We start from the raw sequence: 12,658 nt of genomic DNA, 5'->3' as shown, positions 1-12,658 counted from the left end.
GGCTTCTTTTTTATAGCTGTTCTAGCAGGCTGACATGCCGCCTCAGATTTTGTCACATCAGGGCCTTATCCCGAGGAAGTATAGGCAATGCAGAGCGCCTGTGGACCGTTGCTTTGCAGCTAATCTTCTATTTCCTATCGGTGCCGTAACAAGGGCGAGGCGAGTGAGGCACTTGCCTTGGGCGTGCAAAGCGGAGGGGCACAGCTCTACTGCCCAAGCGGGGCGGAGGGGGGGGGAAAGCCACGATTGGCAGCACTTTGGTGGCAGCTCTACTGCCGCCGCTTCTTTGGCAGCAGGCCCCCGAGTCCCTCTCAGAGGGAAGTACCTGCCGCTGAATTGCTGCTGCTGCTTCATTCATTCTTCGGCGGCAATTCGGCGATGGGTCCTTCTCTCCGATAGGGACTGAGGGACTTGCCGCCGAAGAATGAATGAAGCGGCGGCGGCAATTCGGCGGCAGGTACTTCCCTCCGCTAGGGACTCGGGGACCTGCCGCCGAAGAGCCTGGAGCCGGCCCTTGCCTCGGGCGCAAAAATTCCTTGTTACAGCTCTGTTTCCTATGCATACACAGGTAAACTAGTTACACTCATTCACATAAAGCAATTAGACTGTCCTCCATTATAACAGTTAAACTGCAGACAATGTAGATAATATTATTAGTTTCTTGCAATATCTTACATCTTTGATTTTAAGGTTAACTGGACACAGTTGCATACATAATTAAGGAAATCAAGACATGAAAGGGAATTAGCATCTATAAACTAATCTGGCTACAGTGTTAAACTTCAAACAGGATATAGGTAAACACAGACAAATACACTTAGCATCTGCCGGTGATTTCTATTACTACAAATGAATGAGTTGATGATTGCTAGTACATCTCTATGAAATTCACATACAAGTAGATTGTCTTGATTACAATTGTAATGCCTCCTGTTAAGTTGTTATGGGTTACAGACAGGTTGGCTGGCCCGTAACATTTCCCCAAAACATTTCTGCACGCAGGCTGTGGAGCAACATTTCCAAGAATCAATCCTGCTTCAGACAAAGTTCTTCAGACTTTAGTTTCACAAGAACAGAGCAGACCAATGCAATGGAGAACGAGGCTGCAATCAGAGAAGGTGTTTGTTTACCATGTGGGCCACTCATAACCACTGCAATTTAATTCTCTTAAGTCTACAGGAGATTTTACAGCAAAATCAACCAAGAACTAAAACCCCTGGAAAAGATTCCTGTAATTTTTAAGGCCAAGCAAACTTCTTGTCCCTGGCAGTGTCTCTTGAATATTCTGGAGTGTGTAAGACTTGTTCAAGGTCCCCTTGTCCTCAGGTTCCAAAAAACTTTTATCTGTTTTCTTGTATATTTAGAAGTAAGCTCTATGTGATAATAGAGATTAAAACTAATGTGCAGTAGTTTCTCCTTGTTCAATAATCATTAATAAAAAGTAAAAGATTTACATGATTGTATAAAATTCATTACTAGGATAAGAGACATGCTTATTACTTGTCCACTTATTCTTGACTGCATCTCAGATTATGAAGAGGAGCACTGCGGCTCTGAAGAACAGAACAAAAGAAAAGTCTTGACATATCATATCATTACTGATGTGGAACAGGGATATGTTCTTGGATTATCAATAATTAGTATGCAAAAATCCAGTTAAAACCAAAATAAAAAGCAACAATGTGTGCAGTGCTGAAAGCACTGACCATTGAAGTAATAAATAAGCCGAGTCAGCAAGTTCTTAGTAACTTGTACTTATTTTAAAAACACACACACTGTATGATACAGTAGGTGCCAATACAGCCACAAAACCTGATCTATTATTTTCCCTGGACAGCTCTAGTAATTCATTCTGCACCCAGGCCAGACCACTCCACCTGCCAAGGTCCCTCATGTGGGAAATAAAGCAATGACAAAGACCCCAAAATGAGGATGTAGCAGGGTGGGATAGCATGGGACCTTGGTTCTAGTACCAGCCTAGGTTAGTGGTTCTAGCACAGTCTAAGACCCGCCAGTTCTAGCACCGCCTGGGGCCGCCGTTTTAGCACAGTCTGAGATGTGCCAATTCTAGCATCATCTGAGACCTGCCGGTTCTAACATCCCCTGGGGCTGCGGTTCTAGCAGTCTGAGAGCCGCTGGTTCTAGCGCCATCGTGGGCCCCGCTTCTAGCACCCTCTGGGGCTGCGGTTCTAGGACAGTCTGAGACCCACTGGTTCCAGCACCCCTTGGGCCTGCGGTTCTAGCATCGCCTGGGCCCCACTGGTTCTAGCACAGGCTGAGACACGCCAGTTCTAGCAGTTTGGGGCTGGGGTTCTAGTACAGTCTAGGGCGCGGTTCTAGCACAGTCTGAAACCCGCCGGTTCTAGCACAGTCAGGGGCTGCGGTACCACAGTTCGGGGCCACTTGCTCCCCTCAGGGGCGCCCCGCCCCCTCGGGAGCTCCCTTTGAGTTAGGCCTTCTGAGCTTGCTGCTCCCCCACGCGCCCTCCGGGAACACGGTGCCCTATTGGCTCCCTAACGTTCTAAGCCCGCCTTAAGCGGCTTTTCTCTCAGCCCGGACCCGCCCATCTAGGTCTCACTTCTATCATGCGCAATGGATGACCTCACCGCTCCAAACTCTGACATGCGCGCCTCGCCGCACAGAGCCCGAACATGCGCAATGTGGGCTGATCGGGGCTACTCCGAAATGCGCATGCGCTCTGTCGGCTCTGCCACCAGCGCTGTGCGCGGGGCTCGGTTCGGGCATGCGCAGTCTGGGCTAGTCAGGGCGCTATCCGGGAATGCGCATGCGCCAGAACTAGCCCGTCCACCAGCGGCGCGGGCCGGGTTCCGCTCTCCTTGACATGCGCAGTAAGCGAGAACGCGGAAGTCTCAAGTGAGTAAGTGCCGGCCGCGTAACTAAGATGGCGGCCTCCGTGAGGCGCTGCGCCGTGGCCTGGCTGGTCCCCGCCGCGGGGCTGCTGGCGCTGCTGGCCGGCCCGGGGGCGCTGGGGAAGCGGAGCGAAGTGACGGTGCTGACGGACGGGACGTGGCGGCAGCTGCTGCAGGGCGAGTGGATGATTGAATTGTGAGTGCGCGCGAGGGACGGGACCGCCCCTCCCCCCGCCCGCTGCGCCCCAGGGTGTCTCCCCTCCCCCACCAGCCCCGCAGGGACATGCTGGGGGGAGGGGGGACGTGGTGTCCGGGCCTCGGCCCGCGCTCTTCCCCCTCGTCCCCCCCATCCGCGAGACCCTCCCGGGGGGCGAGTGTTCTCGGGACCACTAGGGCGTCGCCCCATACTCCCAGCCTGCCCTGGTGTGTGTTGGGGGCGCCCCTCCTCCCTCAGGCCGCCCTGCTGCTGCGGTGGGGGTGGGGCTCCGGGGGCCCAGCCCCCCCCAGGCCCCGTGTGCAGTCTGCCTCTGGGATCCTGGCCCCGCCCGTTGTGCTGAGATTCCCATGGTGAACCACCGCCTCATGGACCCGTGGGGTGGAAGGGACCTCTCGGAGTCATCCCCTCCAGCCCCCGCCTTGAGGCAGGGCCACACGTTATCTAGACTTGATACAAGTGTTTACCCAACCTGTTCTTAAAAACCTCCAATGATGGCGAGTCCCCAGCCTCCCTAGATAAGCAATTCCAGTGATTAACTATCCTGACCCTTAGAAGCCTTTTTTAGTGAATGTCTAGCCTAAATCTCCCTTGCTGCAAGGTCTGTTAATTGGGATTATTTTTTTCATCTATGATTCTGCACCAGTGTCTCAGGCAGGATTGGGCAGCTTTTAAAACTGAGGCTAGTTTCTCCTTTGTGCAGACTTCTTTCAGTAACTGTAACATTCACAGTTTGCCATACTCAGTTTTGCTAACAATTGTTCTCTTAGTACAATTGTTACTTAAGAGGTAGTAAAGGTGGCAAGTTTATGAGGCCTGAAGGCATGATTTAAAAATGAAATGGTGAGAGCTGACTCTGTGGTAATCAGATCTTTAATTTGCTTAATCTGTTAAAATGGGTTGTGGCTGCCCATTTGTTAATATCTCTTTAGCACTGGCGTATTAGTGTGTATGAAGTCATTAGGCACATTACTTGCAGTGCAGTGTTTATATTCTGGCTTATTACTGTATGGTTGAATAAAATAGCATTGTGTTTTTTGAGACAGACTTTATTTTTCAGTTATGCTCCCTGGTGTCCTGCCTGTCAGAACCTGCAGCCTGAATGGGAAAAGTTTGCTGAATGGGGGGAAGATCTTGAAATTAACATTGCAAAAGTGGATGTCACAGAACAGCCAGGTAATCTGTTACATATCTGAAAAAAGAAACCATATTTTATACAGATGTTTACATTTGTGCAGTACCCAGAGGCTGTGTTGCTTCATATGCTTTGTTTTGTTTTTTTTGTTGTACTAAAGTGAAATGTTGAGCGTACTTGTTTTAAATAAAATGAATAGAGACAATCAGAACAATACAATATCCTTAATTGTAGTGAGAGCTCATTAACTATATTTATGGTTGAGATTTTCAGAAATGCCTAAGTGGCTTAGAAGCACAAGTACTACTGAAAGTCAATGGTACTTGTGCTCCTAAATCATTTAGGTGCCCTTGAAAATTCCACCCTGTTTGCATTATTGTTGTGCTTGGAAGCCCCAACCTAGATTGGGTTCCCTTTGCACAAGCTGCTGTACAACACACAGAAAGAAACAGTCTTTGCTCTGAAGACCTTACTGTCTAAATAGATAAAAGATGAAACAGGCACAGACAGATGAAATAACTTGCCCAAAGTCACATAGCCGATCAGTGCAGAGCTGGGAATAGAACCCAGGACTTCTGTCTCCTTGTTGAGTGTCATATCCATTAGACTGTGCTCTCTTTCCAGTGTATGTGTGTCAGTTTGTGCTTGATCAGAATTACAGGGGAGCAACCGATATACATTTTTGTCAAGATACCTATGATAAACATATTTATTGTCCAACACTGCTTATTTCCTCTCTCCCCACCTCCCCCCCCAGTTCAAAATGCTCTTAACATTTTAAAAACTACTGTGTCCTTCTGCAGGTCTGAGTGGGCGATTTGTCATAACAGCACTTCCCACTATCTATCAGTAAGTACTCAAAATCCACAGTAATAGAGGAAATGTGGTGATCGTCTTATTAAATGTTGGATTTCTTGGAAAAATGATTGAAGATAGGCTTTTTAGGACGGAGAGGGGGAAGTCTCAAAGCTCTTTGTAGCATTAATCATAAATTTATAATCGCCTAGCCTGACCTCCTGCATAGCATGGGCCACGGAATGTCATCCAATGATTCTTTTGCAGTTAGTCCGTACCTTGACCTGTCTCTGTAATGGGTGGTTCCATTTTTTAAACTTGTGTCTATTAGGTGGGTTTAATGCTGCTATTGGGTGAAGCACTGGCAAGATTGTCATCTTTCTGTAGTAACACAATATGAGTCTAGCAAAGATCCTATATTCTGCCAGATAAATTATGTTAATTGCTTTCAATTTTTTCTAAGACTCTTGACTTTAAAGTAGGATAAAAGGAATGATTATACAGAATACAGAAGAAAAATGCCATTGAACAGAAATGAATGGTATATGAATAGATTGTACTACACAGCTACATGATAGTTGTACTATATCCGGCATCCTAAGGTACTTGTCTAACTTTTTACTCTTTGAACAGTTGTAAAGATGGAGAGTTTAGGAGGTACCAGGGCCAAAGAACTAAAAACGACTTCATAAGTTTCATCAGTGACCAAGAATGGAAGTCTGTTGAACCAGTTTCTTCTTGGTTTGGTCCTTGCTCTGTCCTGTAAGTATCAGTATGATTTTATCAGTATCTATTTTATTTTCGCTACCAGACACATGCACTTTCGAGGATTCTGTGAAACAAATTATTTGGTGCACCATAGCACTGCTTGGTTCACCTTAGAGCAGTGGTTCCCAAACTTGGTTCGCGACTTGTTCACGGTAGGCCCCTGGTGGGCCACTAGAAACGTTGTTTAGCTGAGTGTCCGCAGGTACGGCCGCTCGCAGCTCCCAGTGAACCGCGGCCACTGGGAGCTGTGAGTGGCCGTACCTACGGACACTCAGGTAAACAGAGTGTGTCGTGGCCCACCGGGGCTTACCCTGAACAAGCCGCGAACCAAGTTTGGGAACCACTGCCTTAGAGGGGTAAATGTAACTTTCTGTCCCCTGTTCGAATGAGGCTGTCTCAGGGTCCATTATGTTGGTGAAGATAATCTTTGCAGAGTTGAGAATCTGACACTGTATTTTTGTTGCACTTTGTAGATTTTTTTCATAGGCTAATGTACTTGTTCTGCACGCTTGAGTGGAGCATCTAAAAATTTGAAAAGAGTATATCATTGTGCTAGAGCGCTGGCAGTGTAAAGAACACATGGAGACAAATCAGATGCAACCTGTGATGAGTGCAGGCAGGGAACAGTGGGAGAGTGATGTCACCCAATCTCTCAAGGATTGTGCTGTTTGAAATGCTATCTAGCTGTCCAGTGATTTTGAAGAGCAACTCAGAAGATTGCTTGCTTTTAATTACTGCAATGCTCCTATGTTGTAAATGCTGGAGGTATATTGTTGTTTTGGGGGAGGGATGGGGTAGTAGATGGGGAATTGCATAGCAAAATGGCATTCCAGAATCACGGTTCTGTAATCTGACTTGGATGATCCCATATTCTTATACGCTGTACTAGTTCGACAGTCGTGACACAGTCTAAACAATGATATTTGCGCTCTTCTGTACAAAAATACAAATACTGTGTTCATATTATAGCCTTTCTGCAGTTAAAATAATGTCAGGTTCAGTTGCAGCCCTGCTCAGTGGTTCTGGGCAGTCCCCTTTAGGCCTGAAATCTTTGGCCTCTGGTGGGGGGTGTGTGTGTGTGTGTGTGTGTTTGTTTTTGAAAGGTCAAGGAAAATTGTGACATCTGTTTTACGAAGGTGTAAGAATACTTCTCCCATTTAAAAGCTATCACTTTGTTCAGAAGTCAAGATACCTGAGCTTTGGAAACTTGGTGTGCAACTAATCTTAATGAAAGAATTGGTCCACAACCAAGTATGACACACACAGGCTACTAATTAAATTAAGGTCAACAGAAAAATGACTACTGCAAGTGTACAATCGATATCTTTAATGTTTGTGCCTTAGTCACTGTGCATGTCTCTTTTCATAAATGCACACTTAAGTACGGAAAGTGGCTTAACTTTTCAACATGTCACCTTTTAGCTTTGCTTTTCCTAAAAAACAAAACAACACAAATGAAAACCACGCGCTGGGGCTGAATTGAATACTACTTACAGCAGTGCAAAGATAGCATGGTAACAATGAAAGATCAGGAAATGCAAAAACCTAGAATTCCTACACCAATAACTCTGATACTTATATGCAATATTTTATATTTCTATATGTGCATTGTGGCCAAGCTAGCGTTGCTATAGGAACCATTGCTTTTATATACCCTGACTTTTATTGTAACTCTGCAGTCTCAATGTCACATTACGATGCTTTTTGGATCGTATTAGTTACTTGAATACAAACATAATTGGTACTGTATAGGCTATGTTTGCCCTGAGGAACAAAGTCTAGTGCATTAACAAATAAAGAGTTAAAATGCATAGGCCAGCAGGTGCAAGTTCTACGTGGTGTGTGGAATCTGTAAATGTCCTTCAGAAGCTTGCAGAAGAAATATACTCAGGTACCAAATAATGCCCATCTCCTGAGAGGAAGACTATTTCTAGAACCCTGCAAATCTGCAGATATCCGGTTGATATCTGCATTCGCAGAGTGGATTTTTGCAACTTGAGGATGGAAGTGGATCCAAATTTTATATCTAAAGCCCTGCAAATCTGTGGCTATCGGCATCGTATCCACGGATGCGGATATCCGCTGGGCATACTTGCGGATCATGGATCAGATGCGGATACATATTTTGTATCCGCACAGAGCTCTAACTATTTCAGAGTAAAGGGCAAAGGAGAAGTGGTTGGAAAGCAGCCTAATATTTTGGGATGATTGCAAAACCAACGTTGCTCAGTGTAGGTCTGATGAATAGCAATCAGAATGGGAGATTCATAGATCTGTGTGCTTCTGATTTGCCTTAAAAAAATAAAAATAAAAAAAAATTGCAGTCTCCAGTTTCACTCTCTTCTGATTTATTTCAGGATGAGCAGTATGTCTGCTTTGTTTCAGTTGTCCATGTGGATCAGGGTATGTGTTGCAAGTCTGATTTTTTTTTTTAACTCGAATAAAGAAAAACTTGGTATTTTGCCATTCTTGAAATGACTAATGTCTGTCTTTCTTTTTAGAATTGCCACAATTACTTTACAGAAAATGTTGGTATGCCAGTTTGGGGATCATATGCTATTTTTGCATTGGCAACTCTGTTTTCAGGACTGATACTTGGACTTGTAAGTGAAAAAATTTCAGTTATGAGAAACAAAAGCCGTTTTTTATACAGCACGTGGATTAATGCAATGTAGAAGTTCAGAATTATTGAATGAAAACTTTTTCTTTTCAGATCATGGTATTTTTAGCAGACTGTCTCTGTCCATCCAAAAGGCACAGACCGCAGCAGCACCACTATCAAAGTAAGCATGTTATATGTTTCTAAGGGTTTCATTTTGTTCGAGGACGCCAGTGAGTAAATCCTCGTTTGATAAAACAGGTATATAATATGAGGCTTATGATTGCTGGCCATGAAACGTTCACTAAAATGTTGACTTTTTGCTGGTCAGTGATGTTGCACTTTAACTGTGATTATCTAGTGTCTAGGCTTCATAATAGGATCATGGCTGGGGTTAGGAGAGGATATTGTTTACCATAGACTTCAGATGGTGAAAGTAGCTTTTGCAACATTTAGATATTTGGAGGATATTTCCTCCCTCACCCTCTCAATTATTTAATAATTAAATTAATTAAAAGTTTGGGCTTCAACACGCTTCAGTTCAATTCCAGTTTGGAACTGGTAGTCAGATTGAGGACAAAAGAAGACATGCCTCATCTTAAAAGGAGGAGGGGTTTACATCTGTTAACATAATCCAACCGTTCAGTTTAAGATGCTTCACTGGGAGCTATTAAAATGAGGTGTGGTACTAATGCGGATTGGTTAATCAGTGTTATAAAGACATGTGAGGAGAAGGCTCAGCCCCGTGTACCTCTAACTGGTGCTTTTAGGTTCCCTGTCCCGAACCTGAGGGAGTCTTATGCCAGGTTATATTTACTCAGTAATCCAGGAACACAAGTGACATAATTCCTTTGGTGGCAATGAATCTCTTTAGGCATTTTACATTTAATATTGGAATTCCTGACTTCTGCTGGTTTGTGGTTAATATAATTGCTATGTCTAAACCACTGCAGTTAATGTTCATGTGTATGGGAATTCCTAGACAGACCTGTTTGGTGTTGCGCAAACAAATAGGTCTTGAGATGAAAGTACTTTGTTTTCTCTTTAAGAAAAATTAGCACCAGAATCAGCCCGGCTCTTGAAAAAACTGGATGAAGAACAAGAAGCAGATGAGGAGGATCTTTCAGATGATGAAGCAGAGGATAAAGAGTTAGCAGACAGAAACTCTTCAACAAATGCTGTAAGACAGCGTCCTGTGAACCTTGCTGCTGCCACAGATAAATCCTAGTTCCATGTACTTGAGGGTTTCTTGAGAAACAAAAAGGGTGGAATGTACCAGAACCTTCTGCTTGAAGAGAGGTGGAACTCGTATCACTGTAGTGTTCGCTCATCACTTTCAGAGAAAGCTACCTTTTAAAAAAAGTATCTGTGGCATCAGGTATTCAAAGCTGAAACTTGATATTGCAAATGGCGAAACCCAATACCATAAGTGTGTGGATTGGTGCTAAGAAATAGTTTGTATGGCTTTCTGAATGACTCATTCTGTGGTTAAGTTGTACTAAATGCAAAACTGGTGTATTTGCAGTATTAGCGAATATTAGCAAGGCAAATGCACTAACCTGTTTGTCTGCTAGAGCATCTGAAAAGATTTCTCATTGTAAATCTTTCCAGTTTCGCTCTGAGGAAATGCTGGAAAAAATTCCTCAAGTTATGGGACCTTAGCCCAATTTTTGTGGTAAAAATGTTCACTGTTCTGTTAGGTATGACATTGAGTGCTGCAAAAAAATTTCTTTACACCAATAATGCAAACTAAGGGTATCCTCTAATAAAAAGTAAGGCGATGAGACTAATATGGGACATTGGAGTCTTAAAAACTGAAGAGTGGCTTGTTAATGCCAATCATGCATTGGCCTGATATTCAGCATTGCCCTGTTATGAAACTTGAGTCTTCCCTTCTAATGTGGACCATATTACTCTTTCCCCTCTCTTTTTAACCAATTTTCATCCTCTGTGCAGTAGGTAAATCTTGTATATCCCAGGCTGGAGGAAAAACTACAAATATGACTTAAAAATATGATTTGAAGAAATTTAATTTCTTGGTGGCTTTTCTCCTTCTGAACTCTTGAGTGGAAAGGTATTTTTCTACTCTTACAGTCAAATAAAAAAATGCTTCATTTTTTTTATTTGGATGTATCCTAGATAACTAAAGTATACGAGCATGTGTTATAGGTGAAGAAAGCAGGCTGCCTGATCTTCCACGTTCAAACAGAAATAGCACACTCTCTCCTGTTAAACATTTAGTGTGAAAACCCTCGCTTAAAATAGTTACTCTTGCCAAGTCCTAAGTTGAGACATTTCCAGAGTTTTGTGTTCAGAGCATCTCATTTTCTGCTGTTTTTATTGTGCAGAGGACATTCAGCACTGTGTCCCGGCCTAGAGGCACAAGTTTTCTTTTCAAATACCACAGGCCTTGTGGTTGCTTGCTTTCCAGGGCCACTATAATGAAGCTACTGTATTTATTTTCACTTCTGCTGCATTACAGCACGGATAAGTCTAACCTTCTTATTAAAACAAATGGAAAGCTGGTTCTCAGGAGTTAAAGAAATGATTTCCATAGGAATGGTCAGCAATGATCTCTTTTCCATGGTAGTATGCACACTCCATTCCCTGTGCTCTGATCCAGTAAAGAGTTTGCCTGCTTCATATTAGCTTAAGGAACTGTTTGTTTCTTTAGTGATATCTCATGGAAACAGAACCTTTAATAAAACCTAAAAGATAATATGCTATAAAACAAACTCTTTGAAATAGTCCTAAGCACTTTCTGTGACTATTTAAAGCTTTTGTGGCTTTCAGTTAAGACAGTGATGCTCCATATCAATCTGTTGAAACGAGTAATCTTGACTACAGTGTCTTCTGACCTCATAGTCACCCTACTGTAGTCAAAGCTGAGAACAGCAAAGGCCAGTACCTATAATTATTCAACCGCAAAATGAAGGTCCCTCATGTGCATTGTGAAGCTAATACGAAATCCCTCTCTCGCATTACACAGAAATCTCTTGTCAGTTGCATTGCCTCTTTTTAACAGGAGTAGAAGGCTCTTAAATGCCCCAAAGGAGATACACAAGTTCTGAGCTTCTCAATGAAACGTGTAATTCTTCTACTCTGAAAACTGATTTCAAATGGCATCTGGCAATTCCCTGTCTGTCTCAATGACTCCAGCTCAAAACTGGCTTAGTTTACAAATAGCGTTTTCTGCCTAAGTGCCAGTTCCATCAGTTCATCCTGCGGTATGGAACTAAAGCTGTCATGATTCAACCACATCTTCTTATGAGCATGGTTGTGTGCCTACTGTATACTTCAAGGAACATGTGTCACCCTGAAATTTTTTTAAAATTGACTAATTTACAAAAAGTCCAGTTTCTTAGAGTGCCATTTTAAATGCTATGCCCTGAAATTAATATATCTCCTTATCCTTCTAAGGGTTTTTCTGTTTTTATATATATATCTATATATGTATATCTGTGTGTGTTAATACTGGAATTGTGTATTAGCGAGCCAAAGAAAATGAAGATTTCTGTTGCTAACTTCTGAAGTGGTGATTGCAAGTGAAAGATTGCTGTATTTAGTAGGTGCAGCATTTTCAAACAAATGTGACTCCGTTCTTGCTAGTCCTCATCTTAGTGAATGTGCGGTGCTAGCAGATTAAACATCTTTGTCATTTGCAAACAGTAAATTTGGTCTGGAACCACTGAGAGGCTCCACTAATGGAAATACTGATGCCATTTTTAATTTTTCACTGCAAATTGGCACTTTGAAGCCAGAAATGTTTTAACAATATTACTAATTACTTCTAGCAGAGACCAACAGAGAACAAGTAGCTATTAATGAATGTCCAAGGGATGTGGAGTAGTTACATCAAAACAAACTTGCTCAGCATTTGCAAATATTGCTGTTGATTTAATACATTGAAAGTCATAAGGGAGGGACAGCTTAAGTGTCTAAGTCATGTCTTGAGAAGATTTCTTGGCAATAAATAACACAAAATATGCATTTGTGTGTCAGTTAGTCAGATCTTTAATCAACCTGCATACTGTGATGGGAAAACATGAGTCAACTCACCAGATATATTCTGCTGTCAAACAAATCCTCCAGGGAAATTCTCACAAGAAAATGATCAGCTATAAAACGTGTCCTAGTACTTCCTATTAGTCTCTTTTGTTTATCTTTGGTGCTGTTGGTTTGATTTATCCTAAGCAAAAATATTTTCCATTCTGTGTTGGCACTTGTGCTGTTACCCTAGTAAAAGTGTAACTACAACAATGTAAATCAAATCTGTT

The 12,658-nt window shown here is 42.9% G+C and overlaps 1 protein-coding gene across 1 annotated transcript; it reads left to right on the top strand.

Annotated features, from left to right (window-relative positions):
- Positions 1 to 2,794: 2,794 nt before the first annotated feature.
- Positions 2,795 to 9,624, top strand: TMX1 (thioredoxin related transmembrane protein 1). The gene is made up of 8 exons (XM_065593941.1): positions 2,795 to 3,066; positions 4,145 to 4,260; positions 5,023 to 5,068; positions 5,648 to 5,776; positions 8,140 to 8,185; positions 8,284 to 8,385; positions 8,496 to 8,565; positions 9,431 to 9,624. The coding sequence occupies exons 1-8, from the start codon at positions 2,903 to 2,905 to the stop codon at positions 9,607 to 9,609; spliced, it is 852 nt and encodes a 283-aa protein (XP_065450013.1). The 5' UTR covers positions 2,795 to 2,902; the 3' UTR covers positions 9,610 to 9,624.
- Positions 9,625 to 12,658: the final 3,034 nt, after the last annotated feature.

Source organism: Chrysemys picta, chromosome 4 (assembly GCF_011386835.1).
Source record: "Chrysemys picta bellii isolate R12L10 chromosome 4, ASM1138683v2, whole genome shotgun sequence".
Classification (NCBI taxonomy): Eukaryota; Metazoa; Chordata; order Testudines; family Emydidae; genus Chrysemys; species Chrysemys picta.
Note: the sequence above shows the minus strand (reverse complement) of the source record. Positions and strands in the feature narration are given on the sequence as shown.